The sequence below is a fragment of the Talpa europaea genome (genome assembly GCF_964194135.1).
Source record: "Talpa europaea genome assembly, chromosome: 12".
Classification (NCBI taxonomy): Eukaryota; Metazoa; Chordata; class Mammalia; order Eulipotyphla; family Talpidae; genus Talpa; species Talpa europaea.
The window spans coordinates 91,364,587-91,385,586 of record NC_140079.1 but is presented as its reverse complement, the minus strand read 5'-3'; the positions used below and the strand labels follow the sequence as shown (position 1 = coordinate 91,385,586).

Genomic DNA, 21,000 nt, shown 5'->3' with positions numbered 1-21,000 from the left:
TGGGCTACACTAAATTGCACCAAGTGGGGCTCTCACTTCTTCAGATATTATGTGTAGCAAAGAGGGGATGTCAACAGCAATTAGGGGGTGATACACCTTGCACCCTTGTTTTAATGTTTGTTATCGCCATACTGGAGACACAGTCATCCTTTGCAACTGTAGATTTTTCTACTCTGTTGTGAGGTAATTAAGGATTGAAGGACAAAAAAAGGCAAGGGAGTTCACCATCAATAAGAAAACTTTATTAAACAAGGTAGGATAAAGGAAACTGAATAGCAGAGAGGTTAAACAGGCAAGCTCTGAAGTCAGGGCATGTAAGTTCAAACCTTGCCTCTGCTGCCATAAAGTGGATGACTTTGGGCAAATTATTTATTGCACTTTCCCTGCCTGCAAAATGGAGGTAATAATAACAACAACCTCACAAGTTTGTCACAAATGTTGAATGATATCAGGGATGCAAAATGGCTGCATTCAATAAACATTAGCTTTTATTATTGAAGATAGCCCTGTGCATGGTGTCAAGTGCCAATGATGCAGTACAGAGCCTTGCCCACACTATATAGGGAGGCCAGGGGGCCAAGTCTCATGTAGCGGCTGCATCTGGTGACAAAGCCAGTGAGGTCCCTTTGGGGCAGGATGGCTTGTCCAGGCTTTTTCTACAACCCAGGATTTACCATCTTCTTGGCCTCCTGCTCCTTGACCTCTTCTCCTTTCTGCATCTTGGATGACTGCAGAAGCTAAAGAAAATAATCTCAACAATATTAGCTAAAACCTTGAAGGCATTTTGTACATGCTTGGCATTTCACACACACTGTCTTCTATTAAATTGTCATAATACCCCCAGGAGGCAAGTATGACATATGCCTCTACAGATGTGAACACTGAAGTCCAGGAAGGATAAGTAATTGGCCCAAAATCCTACAGCCAGAAAGTGGCTCCAATCCAGGAGTTGAATGAAGGTCCCTAACCAGCCACAGCAAAGGGCTAAAAAGGACAGGAGGTGGGAGTAGCCAGAAGCAGGGAGTAGGACAGGACAGATCTTAGGGTGGAAATAGACACTCAGCAAAAGTGGATGGGGCGCCGACTGCAGGAGGAAATCCGCACGGAGGAGTAGCAGATACAGTTGGAACAATATGAAGCTGACAGGGGAGGCCTCGAATGCTGGTTAATCCAGCGCAAACATTCTGTGCATCTATGGATTGCTTGGGGAGAAGGTGAGCCTGACATTGCAGGGTATTTTTCAGGGTGCCCCCCAGCTCCCCAGGAGCACACAGTGCACTTCCCAGTCTCACTGCAGAGGGCCCGCAGACTCACCCCCTCTGCCTCTCCCCGCAGGCTGCGGTTCTCCCACATTCACAGCAGCCAGCCAGGCCTCCCGGGAAGCATGAAGATTCTCCTCCGCAGCCGGATGGCGCTGAGGCTCCTATGGCTCCCCAGGCCACCCAGCCGGCTCTTGCACAAAGACCACCCACTCTGGGCACCTCTGACCCTCGCGGACTTTGAAGCCATCAATCGCTGTGAGAGGGCCCTGCCTAAGAACTTCAACTTCGCGGGGGACGTGCTGGACCAGTGGTCCCTGAAGGAGCAGGTGCCAGACGAAGCGGCTCCCCCAGCGCTCGGTGTCCACTTACCTCTCAGTCTCCCTCCCCCCTGTTCTGGGTCCATTTGCCACTTCTGATTCCACTTTTCCATCCTCTTGGCTTCCTTTGTTTTCTACCTGCTCAGCTCTCTCTCCCCAGGGAAGACCTGTGAGCCTCCACTCCCAGTGGCTTTTTCTCTGGAAACCCCGCAGCCCCCACGTCGTGATGTATCTCTTCCTTCATTTTTTTCTTCAGTGCCCACCTAGCTCTTCTGTCCCTCTCCCGTTTGGGCTGGTCACAGGCTTATGTAAAAAGCTGTCATTTGAGCTTTGGCTTCATGAGTAGTCATGGTTGGAGCAATTAGGAGAGAATTAGAGGTTGGGGAGAGAAAGAGAAAATGCCTTCCAGTGTGTTTGCTGTGTGAGCTCAGGTCAAGATCCCTGGTTACCGGTATCTGCCCCTTGCAGGCACTGGGCTAAACACTTTACTTGTCAGTGGTCATCCAGATGCCCATGAGGACCCGCTGTGCTTCAGAAGATGGTGGCAGATGCTAACTACACGCGGTGTTAAATAATGTCAAATCAGTGCTTCCTATTAAATAGATGGAGGGGCTTCCTCTAATTCCATTATGTCTTTAACATCTTTTTTATGAAGATTTATTTTATTTATTTATGCATTCAAGAGCTGGGGTATAGGCCAGAGTTGTGGGGGGCTGGGGTAGAGGATTCAGCAGAGACAGAGTGGGGAGTAGAACAGGTGGATCTACTGAAATACACTGCTGAGGGGAGCAGCAGGTGAGACAGGAGAGGTCTCCTGTGCCATGTGGGTAGCTCCCTGGCCGGGGATTGAACTCGTGCTGCAGTGGTTACAGATAGCTTCATAGTGCTGCAACTTCACCCCTTGCCCCACCAGGGAAGGCCTGTCTTTAACATCTTTATAACACTTGCTAAACTGTCCTTTCAACAAAGAGCAAATAGAAATTGATCGTTCTAGATAAAATGTAAGGACATGCTGTGTTTTCGGTGTATTCACTTTTCAGTAACCTATTGTTAGCAAATGGTCCTGATTCTCCACTTACGGTGGAGGTTAAACACACTTTCCTCCTTAAGGAAATGTATGCACATAAAGGGAGTGATGTAAAGAAAACTACAAAGAACAATGGCACAGGTGTAGACAGGCCTGGCGAATATAGTGATACTCCAGTGACCAAAGATTGAGAAACACTGACGTATATTATTTCATCAAATCCCCATCACCTGGAGGTGCAGATAAGGAACTGAACCTCGTAAAAGTTAAGCTACTTATCCAGGGTCACCAGTTCCAAAGGGACATGAACCAGTCCCTGATTTTGTGGGGCTTTCATTCCTGGGGCAGGGAATTATCTGTAATCAGCCCAGTAGAATGAAGTCGCCTACAACAGAGCGAGCACAAAGCTGCGGGAATGCAGAGGAGCCGGTGGGGAGGAGAGGCGGCTAAGGAAGGCTTCACAGAGGAAGTGAAATGAAAAGGGGGCTTTGAAGTACTTTCCAGAAGGGAAGGTGAGAGGCGCATTCCAGATAAGGAAAAAAGGGGAAGCAATTTTATTTCCCCAGGTAGTACCTTAAAGCAAGGAGTTTTTCAGTACAGAGATTTGCTTTCTCAACACCTGGGTGAAAACTTTCCTCCAGGAATCAATCAATCAAGTTGACCCCCCCCCCCCCCCAGCCCCAGACACCGTGGCCTCCACCCTGCTCTTTATTGCCTATAAAACCCACCTTGGCCCTTTGGGTGACGAAAGATGTGAGGTTCCCGCTCAATCTTAGTACACACTGAGGGTTATTAGGGTGGAACAGAATCCAACTGAAACAAGAGATGCATCCCAAGGGGCATGGGGAGCTCACAAGATTGGGCCGGAAGGACAGTCAGGCAGGAACCGAGGGCAGGAACCGGACAGTTCCCTGCGGTGCGGAAGCAACAGGAGCCCCCACAAGGGTTTTGTTTCAACTAGTTTCCACCTTTTGGCTCTTCCCAGAAAACGGATGTGATTGGCCCAGCTGGGGTCCGATGCCCACCCAGTGGTCAGAGAAGGAGGGGCACTGTGATGGGTTGGGTTCAATGGGTGAGGGCAGTCCCCCCTCAAAGGCAGAGGGGTCTGTCACCAGAATCCATAGGCTCTTCTCTCTGCCCCCCCCCCCACCATGCCCCTGCCCAGACAGGAGAACGGCCAGCCAACCCGGCCCTGTGGTGGGTGAGTGGCAAAGGGGATGAGGTGAAGTGGAGTTTTGGAGAACTGGGCTCCTTGTCCCGAAAAGCTGCAAACGTGCTCACCAAGCCCTGCGGCCTGAACAGAGGAGACCGAGTCGCCGTGATCCTGCCCCGAATCCCAGAGTGGTGGCTCATAAACGTGGCTTGTATGCGAACAGGTGAGTGTCCATTTCTAAATATTCAAACTGTGCAGGCTGAGAGTCTTCTGAAGTGTTAGTTAGTTCTGACTAAAGTTGTGCCTACAAAGGGCAGAAAAATAACAATTGAAATCAAGACCAATTGTCAGGTAATAGTCCTTCTCTTCAGAGGTTGGTGTTATTGTGATACACTTTTGCAGAAAAGAAAACTGAGGTGGGACCTCCCTGGTGGCAGAGGCGGTTGAGCTCAGTGCTGTGAAGCTGTCCGCAGCCTCTGCAGCGCAGGTTCGGTCCTGGCCGGCCGGGGAGCTACCCACATGGCGCAGCAGACCTCTCCTGTCTCGCCCGCTGCTCCCCTCAGCAGTGTATTTCGTCAGTCTCCCTGTTCTGTTCCCCACTCTATCTCTGGTGAATCCTCTCACCCTCCCGCCCATCTGGCCTGTACCCCAGTTCTTGTATAAATAAATAAATATTTTTAAAAAAAAGAAAAGAAAAGAAAACTGAGGTGCAGAGAGGTTGAAAAGCTGCTCAAAGTCACATGTCTGGAAAGTGATGCAGTCGTTGAACACAAGCTCCATAGGCTGGGCCCAGCAGGTGTACGTGCCAATTGTCATGCTGGACCACGTATTTGTCCAGATGATCCGGGACTTACGTGGATTCTTCTCCCTGATATAAAAACACAGAAGGGAGAAAAAGCATCAAAATACAAGCACTTGTAGGAATGTGACAGTGGATCCCAGGTGGAAACCCTCTGCCTCTTGTCTCCTCTTTTGAGGTACCATTGGTTTACAACACTGTAAGTTTCACACCAGCTTCCCACCTCTGTTCAGTCCATACCTCCTACCTGTCCCTCCCACTCACCTTCCCTTTGGCAGCCACAGTTCTGTCCTCAGAATCCAAGGTTTTGTTTTATCCAGTCCTCCTTCGGCAGCCATTTATGCCGCTTGCATATCTCGTCTACTGTGAATGCCACAATAAACATGGGGGCGCACATATCATTCCAAATCAGTGTTTTCACATTCTTTGGATACTTACAGGTAGAATTACTGGATCACAAGGTAGTTTGATGTTTTTATTTTTTGAGGACGTGCCAAAATGGCTTTACCAATTTGCATTTTCAACAATAGCATGTTCTCCACACCCCGCCACACTTGCTGTCCCTTGTCTTATTTGAACAGGTCACTCTCGCAGGTGTGAAATGCTAAATAGCTCATTGTGGTTTGGATTTGCATTTCCTTGAGAATGAGTGATGGTGAATACTCTTTCATGTGTCTTGCTTAGTATATGTCTTCTTTGGAGAAAAGTCTATTCAGATCCTCTGCCCATTTTTTGGACCAGGTTGTTTGCTGAGTTGTGCAGCTTTTTTTTTTTTTTAACAAATGCAAGTCTTTATTGCAGGTTTTTCTTTGCTTGTTTTTTGGTGGGAAGGAATTGGCAAGGGCAAGACGGAGCAGGTTTAGGACTGGAGTGTTTGAACAGTGATGATGGGCTCTGGGCTGGCTATAAGGGGTGGTCTCTAGTTCCTGAGTCCCGGACCCTGGGAGGGCTTAGGGGGCAGCATTGGGTTGGGGTGTGAGAGTTAGATAAAGAGGGTGTTAGACGGAGGGGGTGGGGTTGGTTGCTTACATGTCCAAGACATGCTCACAGTCAAGGGGCTGCTTCCTCTAGGAATCAGCTAACCCTGCCTTCTTTTTACATTTTGCATATTAATCATTATCCGCTGTGTGGGCTGAGAATATCTCCTCTCCAGCAGCAGATTACATTTCACTTCTGTGGCAGCACAGAGGCTTTGTGTTTGATGTAATCACATTTGTTTAGATTCTTGTCATAAGGAACCAGTACCTGAAAGCCGGGCTTAGCTCAGGCCAGTGTCCACACGAAGTGAGAGGTGAACCAAATTAGGCCCTGCCCCAGCGATCTAGCAAACTCTGAGGGTGCCAGGCCACCAGGACTGGCTCCCAGGCTCACCAGCTAAGACTGCATCTCACATCCCTTCAGGTGGCGACCACTGCCTGGGCCCACCAGGTTGTTATAACAGGGGGCTGCAGGCTTTTCCTTTGGCTACGCATTTTATCAGTAAAAATATTTGGGGCACCCTTCCACCCATCTGGACGTAGCCATTTATATCATTTTATTGTGCTAAGTATGCCTATGGTAAACTATATACCAAAACAAGATAAAAACATAGAAAGAATTCTACTATCTCAGTCATATTTCAGCTCAGTAAACTCTTTTCTTATCTCCCAGTGGATTATCTTACAAAACTCATTTTGGCACCACCGGTGCCCACTTCAGGAGACTGAGAGAACATTCGCGAGTCTGTTAAAGGCTCTAAAGAGCGATTTAAGTGTTATGTAATAATGATGCTTCAGTGTCCCGCAAAGATGCCCCGGAATGATGGCCCGCCATTACACTGTCTACCACCTGTCACTGATTTTACTTTCCCCATTAAACAGAGAGCAAAGGAAGGCACCAAAAGATAAGTCACAAAGCTGGGAAGTCCCAAGCGCAGGCTTTGACCAGAGACTGCTAGCCCCCGAAACCAGTGCTCTAAAGACCTCCCAGGGGTGTCGCACAGGACCCTGAGCACTGGATTCTGAAGCTTCTCCCCACCAGGCACAAGCCCAAGTTTTCCACACTCCCGAGTTCTCAGGGACAGCAATCCAGCTCAGACCCCACCTCCTTCCTAGGACTTGTCTTCATGCCGGGAACAACCCAGCTGACAGCGAAAGACATCCTTTATCGACTGCAAGTGTCCAAGGCCAAGTGCATTGTGACCAGTGAGGAGGTGGCCCCGGCAGTGGAGTCCATCGCGAAGGAGTGTCCCCACTTGAAAACCAAGCTCCTGGTGTCTCCGCAGAGTCGGAACGGCTGGCTCAGCTTCCAGGAGTTATTCCAGTGAGTAGTCTCCCCAACCTCATCTATGTATCAGCAACAACAGTTACAGTTGACTTCCTGGAGTCTCCTCATGCCAAAAGCTCAGCAACCTTATGGGTCGATTTCAACCCCTTCCCAGAAAAGGGTCACTTGATAAAATATTTCTAAGGACAGGGGGCTTCCCTGGTGGTGCAGGGCTTAAGTCTCAGCACTATGAAGCTATTGCCAGCCACTGCAGCACGAGTTCGATCCCCAGCCAGGGAGCTACCCACATGGTGCAGCAGACCTCTCCTGTCTCGCTCACTGCTCCCCTCAGCCGTGTATTTCAGTAGATCCATCTGTTCTGCTCTCCACTCTGTCTCTGGTGAATCCTCTCACCCCCACACCTCTGGCCTGTACCCCAGTTCTTGTATGCACAAATAAATAAATCTTTTTTTAAAAAAAGGTATTTCTAAGGACAGAAAGAGATGAACTCTGCATCTATCGCCCTGCTTCCTCCTGTGATCTGTGATGTATGTCCTGCACGGCTGGTCCTTGCCTAGCTCTTGGACCGCATCTTCCTCCACCCTCCCTGCCTTGTCTTGCTCTGGTCACACTTTCATTCCTCAAACATGCCCTACATCAGGGCCTTTGCTTTCTTCAGCCTGGAATACTCTGCTTCCTCTCTCCACTGTAGACTCCTTACTGTCAGCTTTCAGCCTGAGTGTTTCTCCTCAGTGAAGCTGCCCAAGCACCCTGCCTAGAGCAGAACTCCAAGCCACTCTAATGTCTCCCCCTGCTGTTTTCTTCATAGCTCTTGTCATGACCTAAACAGTCACTTCCGTTTATTCATTTATTATTAGTTTTGCTCCTATAAGTAGGAGTTGGCAAATTAGGGCACATGGGACAACTCTGGCTCAGCACAAGTTTTTGTAAATACAGTTATTTTGGAACACAGGCGCAGCGTGTACACAATATGATGTTTATGTCTGCAGAGTTGAGTGGGCTGTGTGGTCCTCAGACCCTATGATATTTACTAAAAAGTTTCCCAAATCCTGTCCTCAATGATAAGCTCCAAAAAGACAGAAATGCTTTTTTTTTTCCAGCTGATCACTCTTTCCTCTGTTCCCAACATACAGCCAGTGCTTAAGAAATATTTCCTGAGTTAGTGAAAGAACAGATTATTTAACCTCAGCTTTCCTAACATGTATAATGGAGATAATTATACTGAACACATCTCACGTGTTGTTTTGGGGATGAAATAACTTAATCCTGGAAACAAGGAAGATCATTGATGAGTTTTAAGAAAGGAATGTCAAGGCCCATTTGGATTTTAAATAAATTTCTCTGTCAGTTGTATTGATAGATAATTCGAGAATCAGGTTGGAATCAGAGAGGGCATCTTGGAGGATGCAGAAGAGAGATGATGGGATTCTAGATCTGAACTCTGGTGAGTGGTATAAAGGGAAGAAAGCAAATAAAGAGCTATCAGGACTTAGAGATTGATTGGATGTGAGTATGATGGAAGGAGTCTTCTGCTTTTTAGCTTGAGTGACTTAGTGGGAAGGCACTAGCAGCTGGAGGAAGAACCAGTAGATGCCATATTGACACCAAGGAGTCTAGGAAGATCAGGTGTAGATATTTGCATCTGAGGCTCAAAGAGATAAAGGTACAAATATGAATGTCATCAGCATATATATAATCAGTTTTGAAAAATCTAGAAATCAATCTCAGGTATCTAGATAGAAAGAAAGACAAATCAGAAAATGGAATGATAGCTGAAAATCATTCACGGATTGTAATGTTTCTTCTTTCAATAAAAGAAAAAAAAGCAATCAAAAAAGATAAATTCATGCCATTCTCAGCAACATGGATAGAGAAGGGTTCAGATGGTTTCAGTTTCCCCCGCCCCAAAATATTACTATAAAGAATTTCCTTTTTCCAAGCCAACAGATACCAACTTCACCCCAATACTTATACTGGAAAATATCAACATGAGTGATTTTTTTTTATTTTGGGGGGAAGGACAAGTTACAAGAAAAATCACATTCATATTTCATAAAAGTATTTTTGACTGTGTAGGGCATATTTATATAATTATTCCTCAATGTTTTCCAGTTTCTATGGCAATCTTATCTATTCATCATTGAGATATGAAAACAGCATCCTCAATCCTATTTCCTTCAACCCAAGAAATTAAAAATATGACATGAATCTTAAAAATTGTTAGGCATTTGATCAGTCTTCCAATAATAAGTAATAAGCCATCCCCTCTGTACTTCTTATAGAATTAAATTAGTTGTGTTGTTTAAACCACTTTTACTTGGTCCTCCTGTTACCAAAACCATAAGCATTCTAGCTGATTGCAATGCCTGGGGAAGACTGTCTGTAGAGGTAGCTGCAACAATTCCTTCTGCCCCTGTATAAGCAGAAGTGGTGTGAAACAATCACTGTATTTGTCCATAATTCCGTGGGTTAGAAGTTCATGCAGCCTCAGCAGAGACATCCTGTATCAGCTCCAATTTGCTTGATGGGGGCTGAAGGACCCCAGTGGGTTCATATTTGTTGTTGGCTGAGGCACCTCGCTTTTCCCACATATGGCCTCTTTCTCCAGCATGACAATCTGAACATTTTTATACAGTGGCCGGGTCCCCCAGTGCAAGAGAAAATTGCAGTCTCTTGAGGCCTAGCCTAAGAAGACATAACTTTTACCAAACTCTGTGGGTCAAAGCAAGCCTTAAGGCCAGCCCATATTCAGGAAGACAGACATAAACTCCACCCCTCATGAGAAGAGGCATACTAATAAGGGGCAGAAGGAATTGTTGCAGCTACCTGTACAGTCTTCCCCAGACATTGCAATCAGCTAGAATGCTTATGGTTTTGGTAATAGGAGGACCAAGTAAAAGTGGTTTAAACACCACAACTGATTTAATTCTGTAAGAAGTACAGAGGGAGAATGGAATAAGAGTTGTTTAGTTCAGTGGTCCCATGAAGTTAGCATGCACCCAGATTTACTCTCTTCCCATCATGCCATCCTTGTGTGTTTGCCAATTCCCCTTAAAGCCCCAACATGGCAAGCTAGGGTGGGCTAGGGCAGTTCAGTCCTCATGCACTTTCACAACAATATTCAAAGGCCAGAAAATACGATGGGGTGGGGGCAGCAGCTTCCTTTCTCATGACTCTTTTTAGAACAAGGCAGCATGTCCCATAAAGCCTTTACAGTTCACTGGCCCTGATTCACATGCCCTTTCCTAAACCAGCCTTGGAAAGGGAGGGAATTATCAATACCATGAGTGATTCAAGTTAATCAAGATTCACCAGTTACCCATTTGGCCTACAGGGAAGTGGAACATAAATAAGAAATAGAGATCAGAGCTGTTAACTCTTAGCACTGACTGCAAATTCCCTCAAAGAGTTCCTGGAAAATTCCTCTCAGAGAAGCTTTGGATTCGATCTGTTCTATTAATGATCTTCTTATATCAAGTACACAGAAGCAGCAGAACAAAAAAAGAAACAAGCAAAAACACCCACAAAAGTCAAACTTGTCTGTCGTCTTCAGCCATGTCTTGGGGTTCATATTTTACAGATCTGCCTCTGCAGAGCACAACTGTGTCGAGACAGGAAGTCAAGAACCGATGGCTATTTATTTCACCAGTGGAACCACAGGCTCCCCCAAGATGGCCCAGCACTCCCAGAGCAGCCTTGGAATTGGGTACACCATCTGTGGAAGGTAGGGAAGTTGACTCAGTCTGATTTTTTAAGCTCTCCCCTGAACTACCAACATGTGCCTGCAACTTCCTAGTTAACACCACTTGGCTAGCTGTTAGTATCTCAAGGGAACACCTACCAAACAGAACTCTTGATGCCTCTGCCCAATGTTAGCTCAGTAAGTGGCACCATCAAACCAACAGATCAAGCAAGAGTTTGGGAATCAACCTTGATTCAGTCCCCGCAGCACCATGTCTAACTCCTCCTCATTGCCAGGTAAATTTACCCAACTCGAAATGCCTTCCTAAATATCCTAAAACTATCACATTACCCGTGTTCTTTTCTGTATGGCATTTATCACTATTTGAAATGATGATGTTAATTTATATACTTATTCATTTTAGTGCATACTCACTGTCTCCCTAAAACAAGAGCAGAGATCTGATCTATCTTGCTCGCATATAATATTTGCTCAATAAATGTGGGTTGCATCAATGGGCAGACTTAGAAAATCCTGCCCAGTGCAACCTCCCCCTCCACTCTTAGTCTATTAAAATTCTGAAAAAGTCCCCTATGGGGGCCTCCCTGGTGGCACAGGCAGTTGAGCGCAGTTCTGCGAAGCTGTCCGCAACCTCTGCAGTGCGGGTTCGATCCCAGCCGGCCGGCGAGAACCCCACATGGCAAGGTAGACCTCTCCTGTCTCGCCTGCTGCTCCCCTCAGCAGTGTATTTGAGTCAGTCTGCCTGTTCTGTTCCCTGCTCTGTCTCCAGTGAATCCTCTCATCCTCCCGTGCATCTGGCCTGTACCCCGGTTCTTGTATAAAAATAAATAAATCTTTTAAAAAAAAATTACCTCCTAAAAAAAAAGTCCCCTATGAAGAATGGGGGGTAGAATCCTTCCACCTGCCTTGGGGTTTCTTTTGACCCTTTACTGTTGTCGTTCAAGTTCTGGCCAGTCCTCAGAGACTGGGACTCTTGACGTTCAAGACAGGCCGTCGCCCTCCCTTACTCCACCCTCAAGAGAAAACCATGAGCCACATGGGAGGTTGTGGTGAGAAGAGAGGGATCTTCGCTGAGAGAACCGCCAGGCGCTAAGTGCAGAAGACAGAGTTTGTGACTCACCTTTTATTATTTGGGGCACCTCTAACTTCTCTCATCCTCAGTTTCCTGTTTGTAAAGCAGAGAATGCGCCTAACATCCTACAGTAGATGCTCAATTAACCGGGCTCTATAGGCATTCAATTTCATCTTCAGCCTTTTCTCCTCCCTTTCCCCTTCTTCACAGCCTGCTAAAATGTACTCTCTGCCAGGGAACTTTCTTTTAATGACTAGCATGCCCCACACACCTGGAGGAACATCTGGCAACACAGCAGGCTCACAACAAGCATTGGTCGAATGAACTTTCCTGGTTTTGGTTTTGTTGTCTGGTCTGACCTGTCACTTCCCCCTGTGGTTTAGGTACTGGCTAGATCTGAAGTCCTCAGACATCATCTGGAACATGTCTGACACTGGCTGGATCAAGGCCGCCATTGGCAGTGTATTTTCCTCCTGGCTTTGGGGAGCCTGTGTGTTTGTGCACCGAATGGCCCAGTTTGACCCTGAAACCTTCCTAGATGTAAGTCACCACTTCTCCTGACATCTTTCCTGTCTCCCCCATACCACATGACCCTCCCCCCGCCAATCCAGGACTTCTTTGGAAAGCATTCCTTCTCAAGAAACTAAGTCAACAGGGCCTCCCCGGTGGCACAAGGGGTTGAGCATAGTGCTATGAAGCTGTCCACAGCCTCTGCAGCATGAGTTCGATCCCCAGCCAACCAGGAGGCTACACACATGGCACAGCAGACCTCTCCTGGCTCCCCAGCCTCTCCCTCAGCAGTGTATTTTGATCATTTTGCCTGTTCTGTTCTCCACTGTCTCTGCTGAATACACACACATACACACACACACACACGCACACGCGCGTGCGCCTCTGGCCTATACCCCTGTTCTTGTATGTATAAACAAATAAATCTTTTTTAAAAATCCATTAAAAAGCCAAGGTCCTGGAGACTTAGTTTCTCTTTCTTTTTTAAAAGATTTATTTATTTATGCATACAAGAACTGGGGTGTAGGCCAGAGGTGGGGGGGTTAGAGGAATCACCAGAGACAGAGTGGGGAGCAGAACAGGCGGATTGACTGAAATACACTGTGTAAGGGCAGGAATGGACACAGGGCAGGTTTTCTAGGATCCCATGCAGACCGGATAAAGGAGAAGTCAGAGCCCTCAGTGGCTTTTGCAGGCTTTTACTGGGGTTTACCAGGTACACAGCAGGCAGGGGTGCTGGGGGGCCGGGAGGCTGGCAGGCCTCCCAGCCCCCAGCAAGTCTTCACTCTATCTGGGCTCTCCAGCATCCTCTCTCTCTCTCTCGGCTTCTGCTGCTGCTTTCTCAGCTTCTCTTTTGGCTTCTGCTGGCGTCCCCGTGACGCCGCCCTTAAAAGCCGAGTCTTAGCCCAGGTGAATCCCATCTACCTATGCCCACACCCTACCCCAGGTGCCCGCCCTCAGGCATGCATTCAGGACTGCAAGGATCCATCATCTATCCTGATGGCGGGAGGGCAGAAAAACCTGATATTTTTTCTTTACCCTACAACTGCTGAAGGGAGCAGCGGGCGAGACAAGAGAGGTCTGCTGTGCCATGTGGGTAGCTCCCTGGCCGGCTGGGGATCAAACTCGTGCTGCAGAGGCTGCAGATAGCTTCACAGTGCTGTGCTTAACCCCTTGCACCACAGAGAGGAGAGGGCACCCCAACAACACACTCAAGCATCACACCCACTCTCATGCTTCAAAGTGTTCAGGATCTGCTAGTGTCGCTAAATCTGTGGCTGCCAAAGTCTGGTGCTAGACAAGGATTAGTAATCTCAAGTCTAAGCAGATTGTTGGTTTCTGATTCAGTGAAACAAAAGACAAATGAACAAAATTCAGTGAACAAAAGACAAATGTTGATAAATCTGAGACCCTGTGTGGGTAGCACCTCCTTTCTCCTAGAGCAGCGCCTTCTGTTCTCCCCTCCCCCGTGCTTCTCGCTCTGTTCTCTCTCAGAATCCAATATTTTTGAAGCCAGTTATGGTCTTCCTGCTCAGTCAGAAACAGCTAGATTGAGGCATCGGATGGCTGTGATGTCTCTGGTCTTTAGAAACAGGTGATTCAGGTCAATTATTTTTCAACCATGAAAAATCAATTAAGTGTAAGAAAATACACATTAGTGAATAAACCCCATACCTGTGTGTAAATAAAAGCTATTTTCATCCTGCTATTTTACGAACTGGTCAGTCAAGATGGCTTAAGGGTCTTAATCGAAACACAGGAGAATGTAAGAATATCTCTACATCATATTTACAAAGTGCCCTGAAGTAGATAGGTTAACTTTGCAGTTTTAAAACCTTCATTTGTAGGGCCTTCCCGGTGGCGCAGCAGTTGAGCACCGCGCTGTGAAGCTGTCCGCAGCCTCTGCAGCGCGGGTTCGATTCCCCGCCCGCCAGGGCGAACCCCACATGGCTTGGCAGGCCTCTCCTGCCTCTCCTGCTGCTCCCCTCAGCAGTGTCCTTGGTCCTTCTGCCTGCTCTGGCTCTGGTGAATTCTCTCACCCTCCCGCGCTTCCCATCCGTACTCCAGTTCTTGTATAAAATAAATAAATCAATCTTTAAAAAAAACTTCATTTCTAAGAGAAGGACTTTCTTTTTTATAAAATGTAAAAATTTTATAATACTTAAATACAATCTTTAATATCTATTCTTATTTTAATATTTGTATTTAATATGATGTGAAATATATCTCAATGATATAATCAATCATTATATTAAACAATATTTTTATTAGTAACTAACATAATTTATTGTTGACATGGCATATTTAATATAATATTAAATAATGTTAAAATCATAACATTTTATTTTGCAAAGATACTGTGTGTATTTAAGGGCTGCAACAACTCTTACATTAGACTTACACTATTACAATACACTAAAACTATACTTAGCTATCTGCACTACACTTAAGAACAGTTGAAATCTTAGGGAGCAAATACAATAGAAATGTTCATTTTCTGCTATTCTTGATCTATAACAAACTAGATAGCCCAGATATATATTGTGAGAGCATTATCTCAAATGCTTAGATTTAATGTAAGTTGTCAATTCATTATGTGAACTGACAAAAAGATCCTCTGGAAAGAGGATCTCTAAATCACTAGTATTTCACTAGATTAAAGCTGCCTAGGCTGCTTTTGATTTTAAGGAGCTGGAAGCATAATAAATTCAGCAAACCTGAAACAATTAAGAGCTGAAAAATGCCTTTACTTCTGCATTTAATCAGTCCACCCAAAAGGACTAATGTTTTCATAAGAACGGTATTGGAAAGGTCCTGCTCGATTGGCTTGTATCCAGAGTCCACAGCATACATGAGTTTAAGGACAGCAGTTTTTAAGATTCCATTATGAAAGGTAATTTGCAGCCCTGGGATAGAACAGCTAGTTTATTCTTTGAGGTTGTTCTTAAGTTCAAAAATCCACTCTTTGTTTAATGTGATTATGTATGTCCATTACTATAACATATACACATTCTTTATCATTGGAAATCCCCCACAGACGTCTATGTAATCACTCGTGACGACTCATAAATATTAGTAGTGACTAGATGGTCATGTATTAACAGAGAAGAATAAGGGTTGTAGTTCCAGCCACGGACATTGAATAACCACTGCTGACATCTTCGTGTTTCTCCGCCATCCAGACACTTGCCTCTTATCCCATCACAACCCTGTGCAGCGCTCCCACCGTGTACCGGATGCTCGTGCAAAAAGATCTTAAGAGGTACTTGTGCAGAAATCTCCATTTGAAGCAGACAAAAGCTATACTAGCCCAGCATCACAGATCTCCCCCGTTCAGCCCTGGAGAGACTAGGGTGTCTCTGCCTCATCTCTGTTGACATTTTGAACCGAATCATTCTGGGTCATGGAGCATGTAGATAATAATCTATTTGGCCTCTACCTGCTACATGCCAGTTGTCTGTCCCATCTGTCTTGGGCCGTGATGATCAACTGTGCCCCCAGACGATGCCCACTGCCTGCCTCCACCTCCTGCCCAGTTTAAGACTCTCCAAGGTGGTTTCTAGGGGCAACTGAACATTTTCCCAGACAGAGTCCTACAGTCCCAGAACTCTTGCAGAACTACTGCCATTTACAGTCAGTTCTACCAAAACATTTTTTTTCTTTTTCTTTTTAAAATGTTTTTAGGCACAACTACATTGACACTGCCTTAAAGAGAAGTCTTCCAACTTGATTATATTTAATTAAACCAAATCACCTGAATATCCAGTGGAATTGCAACATGTATTTATTTAGCTCATGGATTCAATACAGGAGGAGAAAAGGAAAGGAAGAGAGAAACAATTAAGGAGCACCAGCTTTGGAGGCCGCTGCTCCCCCCAGGTGTGAGTGCCGGGGTGAGAGAGGGCTGTGAGGCAGAAGAAAGCTGATATGAATCTTCCATTTTCCTAAACAGTGTCAACCCCCTTGTGACCCTTAAAATGTGGGCATCTTGCTCACGTTTGTGAGTAATGAAGGGCTAGTCAAGGGTCATCTTGAAAAGAAGGGATTCTACCACACCTCCTGCCCATTTGGGTCCTCAGAGGACCAGCTTTCCAGGCTTTCTCTCCTGGGCCCTGTGGGGGTCAGTGGCTAAAAGCTCCAGCTTTGGGTAGTAAGGCCAAGCTCAAGCGCCAAAGTCAAACAGGTGGGGACTCTTGACGTTCAAGACAGGCCATCACCCTCCCTTACTCCACCCTCAAGAGAAAACCATGAGCCACATGGGAGGTTGTGGTGAGAAGAGAGGGATCTTCGCTGAGAGAACCGCCAGGCGCTAAGTGCAGAAGACAGAGTTTGTGACTCACCTTTTATTATTTGGGGCACCTCTAACTTCTCTCATCCTCAGTTTCCTGTTTGTAAAGCAGAGAATGCGCCTAACATCCTACAGTAGATGCTCAATTAACCGGGCTCATTATAGGCATTCAATTTCATCTTCAGCCTTTTCTCCTCCCTTTCCCCTTCTTCACAGCCTGCTAAAATGTACTCTCTGCCAGGGAACTTTCTTTTAATGACTAGCGTGCCCCACACACCTGGAGGAATGTCTGGCAACACAGCAGGCTCACAATAAGCATTGGTCGAATGAACTTTCCTAGCTCTTTTGCTTGTTACTTGAATTCCTAATGATCTTGCAATGAAAGCCACACAGATTCCTGCCCCCAACACTGCACAACTCTGTCTCTCTAGATACAAATTCAAGAAGCTGCAGCACTGCTTGACGGGTGGGGAGCCACTCAACCCCGAGGTGCGGGAGCAGTGGAAGGCGCAAACTGGGCTGGAGTTGTATGAGGGCTATGGACAGACGGAAGTGGTATGTTTAATGGGCAAAATTTAAATTCCACATATTGGGAGGCTTTCAAATCCATTTCAAAAGGAATGTCAGCTGAACCCCAAAAGTGCCCCCACCAGGTTTGAAATTCTTACCTTGCCAGTCGTTACTGGAACCTCTGAATTTCCCAGATAGGTTTGGCTGAAGGGAAGTTGCGATTATTCCTTGCAGCCTTCCTGTCTCCTCCCCACACAGATGTGTTAGGGATCGGGGACTTTCGATTAAGAGCAGCTTAATCCATTATAACAAAAAGGACCCCAAAGAGGCCTAGTGGAGAATTTCTTCCGGGGTGCACTCAGGGGTATTTTTAGTCTAAAGGGGTGGTTTTCAAAGTGTGGTCCTCAGATCAAGTGTCAGCATCATACGAGATTTTGGTAGAAATACAAATTCTCAGACACCATCCCTGGGGCGGGGCCAGGCAATCTGTATTTCGACAACATTCCAGGTGATTCTGATACCATTCAAGTGTAAGGGCCACTGGTCTCAAATAATATATTTCGAAAGATGAGCTTGCAAACTGGGGAAGTCACTCACACTGGGTGTTAAGTTTCACTGTCATGATATAAATAGCTATAGGAAAATGAACTTTTACATACTTACAGAAAACATGTCCTCTCAACAGGGAATAATTTGTGCCAATCAGAAAGGACAAGAAATTAAACCAGGCTCGATGGGGAAAGGAATATTACCTTATGATGTCCAGGTGGGTAGAGAAGATGTATGGCTGGTTCAGTAAAGAATGTTTATAGTTTTCTGATATTCATTATACCTCTCTTCATAATCTATTTTCATTTTGTGAAAAAAAATTTAGACTGAAATTGTTTCTTTCATTCTAGATTATAGATGAAAATGGCAACATCTTACCCACCGGCAAAGAAGGGGAAATTGCCCTCAGACTGAAGTCTACACGGCCCTTCTGCTTCTTTTCTGAATACGTGGTATGAGAACGGAGAACACGCTGTTCACTCTTTAATAGAACAGGAGGTCTGGGAAGTCACCCAGACTTGAGTCCAAATTTTATGCCCACCATGTTTTGCTAGATGATCGTGGGCAAGTCACAAAAGCCAAGTCAGCTTCATCAGCTATAAAATGAGCAGAATATCCCCTCTTTAAAGACGGCATTCAATGTGCAAGAAACCAGTTGCTGTGGCTGTCCTCAGAAAGGAAAACTGGGCAGCTGGGAGAAAGCCTCACTGTTTATTATTCTCTTGGATATTTTGTAGTGTATATCAGGAATTACCTTTTTAAAACTTAGTTTAAAAATAGAATGCTCACATGCAATTTGCAGCAACATGGATGGTGCTGGAAGGGATCATGCTCAGTGAAATAAGCCAAAAAGAAAAAGAAAAATACCGGATGGTCTCACTCATAGCAGGAATCTAGAGAACTTAAATAAGGGACCAGGAAAATGAATAACTATAAGAAAGTGAAAATCAAAATCAACAAAAAACTATGAACCAGAGACACTCTATGGGGAGGTAGGGGGCGGGAGGGGAGGAATTGGGGTCAAAATAAGGGGGTTGCAATTGTATGGGGAACATAAAAATTAAAAAAAATAGAAAAAAAAATAGAATGTTCAAAGTACTAGTCACTTCACAGGTTTAAGTTTTAAGTTTCTGTCTTGACCCAATTCATCTCCCATGTCATCTTTGATTCCTAGGACAATCCCGAGAAAACTGCCGCCACAATAAGAGGGAATTTTTATGTCACTGGAGACAGAGGTGTGATGGACAGCGATGGGTATTTATGGTTTGTTGGCAGAGCTGATGATGTCATCCTGTCCTCTGGGTTTGTACATTTGACACTCTTGGAAAGTCACATTTTGCCAGGAGAGATCTCCTACTTGGCGGTGTCATCATCCAAGGCTTCTTTTCCATGTCCAGGTACCGTATTGGCCCATTTGAAGTGGAGAGCGCGCTGATTGAGCACCCAGCTGTTGTTGAATCGGCTGTTGTCAGTAGTCCAGACCCAATCAGAGGAGAGGTAGAGTGAAAGTCGCTAACTCAAATAGCAATTTCGTCTTTTCAAGTTCTTCCATATGACCACGCTAAAGAGTGCACCTCAAGAACTGTCAGTTAATTCGCACTATGAGAAACATGGCAAAAAAGTGTTTATGAGGCAATCGATTTTATAAATGAGTTGTGTCCCAGAGGGTGTATTAGGATTCTTTTGGTGGCAAGTGACAGAAACTCAACTGAAAGTGACTTAAGTTAAAAAAGGAGGGGAGGGAATTTTTTGGTTCAGTGTTCAGAGGTGATCTCTGGCATCACTTAAGCTGCTCTTAACAAAATTGAGTTGCTATTAACTCTTTGTGTCTAAAAAACAAACCTATCAATATATTGACTTTTCTCCTGCAGGTAGTAAAAGCTTTTGTTGTCTTATCTGCACCCTTTAAATCATCCAACCCTGAGAAATTAACTCTTGAACTTCAAGATCATGTGAAAAAGACAACTGCACCTTACAAATATCCAAGAAAGGCAAGTATTTTGCTCAATTTAAGTGTCACCAAACTAGGGTCTGAACTTGTAAGTATATAGATTTTCTTAACTTTAGTTTTATAGTAGTTCATTAGATAAGGAGAAAAATACCTATTTCAGTTTATTCAGCCCTAAGAATTTTGCTTTAAAATATCTTTTATTAGGATAGTACAGGTACTTGATAAACCCTAAGTTTTGATTAACTCTGAAATACTGAGTAACTATATATGATTCTTACAGAACTAATCAGCCCCATTCCATATGAGAAAAAATAGTGGCAAATTGTTTTCAGGGCTAATTCATCAAAGTACTCTGGCAACAATACACTTATAAATTCAAGGCCCATTCTGGAAGTAGCACATGAATGTATCTAAGACCCCGAAAGAAGATAATAACCAAGGAAAATGTGGAATTGTTCCAGAAACCTGCTTCAAAGGATTTAAGAATAACTATTTAAAGACACACAGATGGGACTGTAATTTCTTTCTAGTCCTGAAACCCTATAGGTTGACATTGAGCCTCTATATGAGAATTTTATTTCCATGGGCATAATTTCAACCAAAGGTAGTTCATTTCAATCTAAGAACTGGTCACATTTTTTTCCATTAAATTTGCTAAATTTAGTAGACAGTTGACTTTTGGAAATGTTGTTTGAGGACACTTTAAAATATAGCGATCCTAGTAAAAAATATATAAAATAAATTAAAACTCAAAAAAAGGGGAAAATTGTATATACTCAAATTTTTCTAAAAATTCTCCCTCAGCACCTCCAGAACCCAGTTCTTTTAAAGCTCAACAAGAATGAACTTGCTATTTCCTTTGCACTTAGGTGTAGCTTCTATTCCCTGAGAAAACAGAAGCTTAGATCTGGTTTGAATTGGGGACAAACAATAAAGGGACTATATCCCTCTGCCTAAGTATATTAAGTGCATTCACACCAAAAAACCCTTATGCTGGAACTCCATCTTCATTTTTACTACATAAACAGAAGTTTGGGTGTCCAAGAAATTCAATGAACTTAAGCTAAGATAATCCCCAAACTAAAAAAATTTACTCAATGCCATAATTTCAGGCGAATTCTTTTTGTTCTGTTACTTGGTATTGTCAAATTGGAAGCAAGTATCTCATGTTTTTCTGTTAATTAGGTGGAATTTGTTCAAAAGCTCCCGAAGACAATCACTGGGAAAATCAAGCGCAATGTTTTAAGAGACCGTGAATGGGGACGAGCAGCCTGATAGAAAACTAACCAATGAAGTAGTTATGATGAAGTAGTTGCAATGAAGTAGTTACAATGAAATCAAAACAACAAAGGCAATGATTATGATTTGTGGAGCTGAAAATAGCAGGGGTCCAAGGATTACTAAGAAAAGCACAGTGGATAATGAATTTATTGCATGTCTGATTAAAAATGAAGATTAGAACTATTCTAAGAGAAATGTACATCTTTATATATTACTAACTCTTTAACATGAATTAAAATGTTAAAATGAGAAACAAAATTCAATTAAGTGAATTTAAGTAGTGTATTACTATACCCCATTGTTAAGTAAATTC

General features: G+C 44.5%; 1 protein-coding gene across 1 annotated transcript; it reads left to right on the top strand.

Annotated features, from left to right (window-relative positions):
• Nucleotides 1–1,363: 1,363 nt before the first annotated feature.
• Nucleotides 1,364–20,681, top strand: ACSM4 (acyl-CoA synthetase medium chain family member 4; the record flags this gene model as incomplete). The annotated part of the gene is made up of 13 exons (XM_084250224.1): nt 1,364–1,588; nt 3,772–3,982; nt 6,652–6,859; nt 10,404–10,547; nt 11,982–12,138; nt 15,291–15,370; nt 16,828–16,951; nt 17,592–17,672; nt 17,806–17,907; nt 18,630–18,757; nt 18,853–18,952; nt 19,327–19,446; nt 20,592–20,681. The coding sequence occupies exons 1-13, from the start codon at nt 1,385–1,387 to the stop codon at nt 20,679–20,681; spliced, it is 1,749 nt and encodes a 582-aa protein (XP_084106350.1). The 5' UTR covers nt 1,364–1,384.
• Between the last annotated feature and the right edge of the window lie 319 nt (nt 20,682–21,000).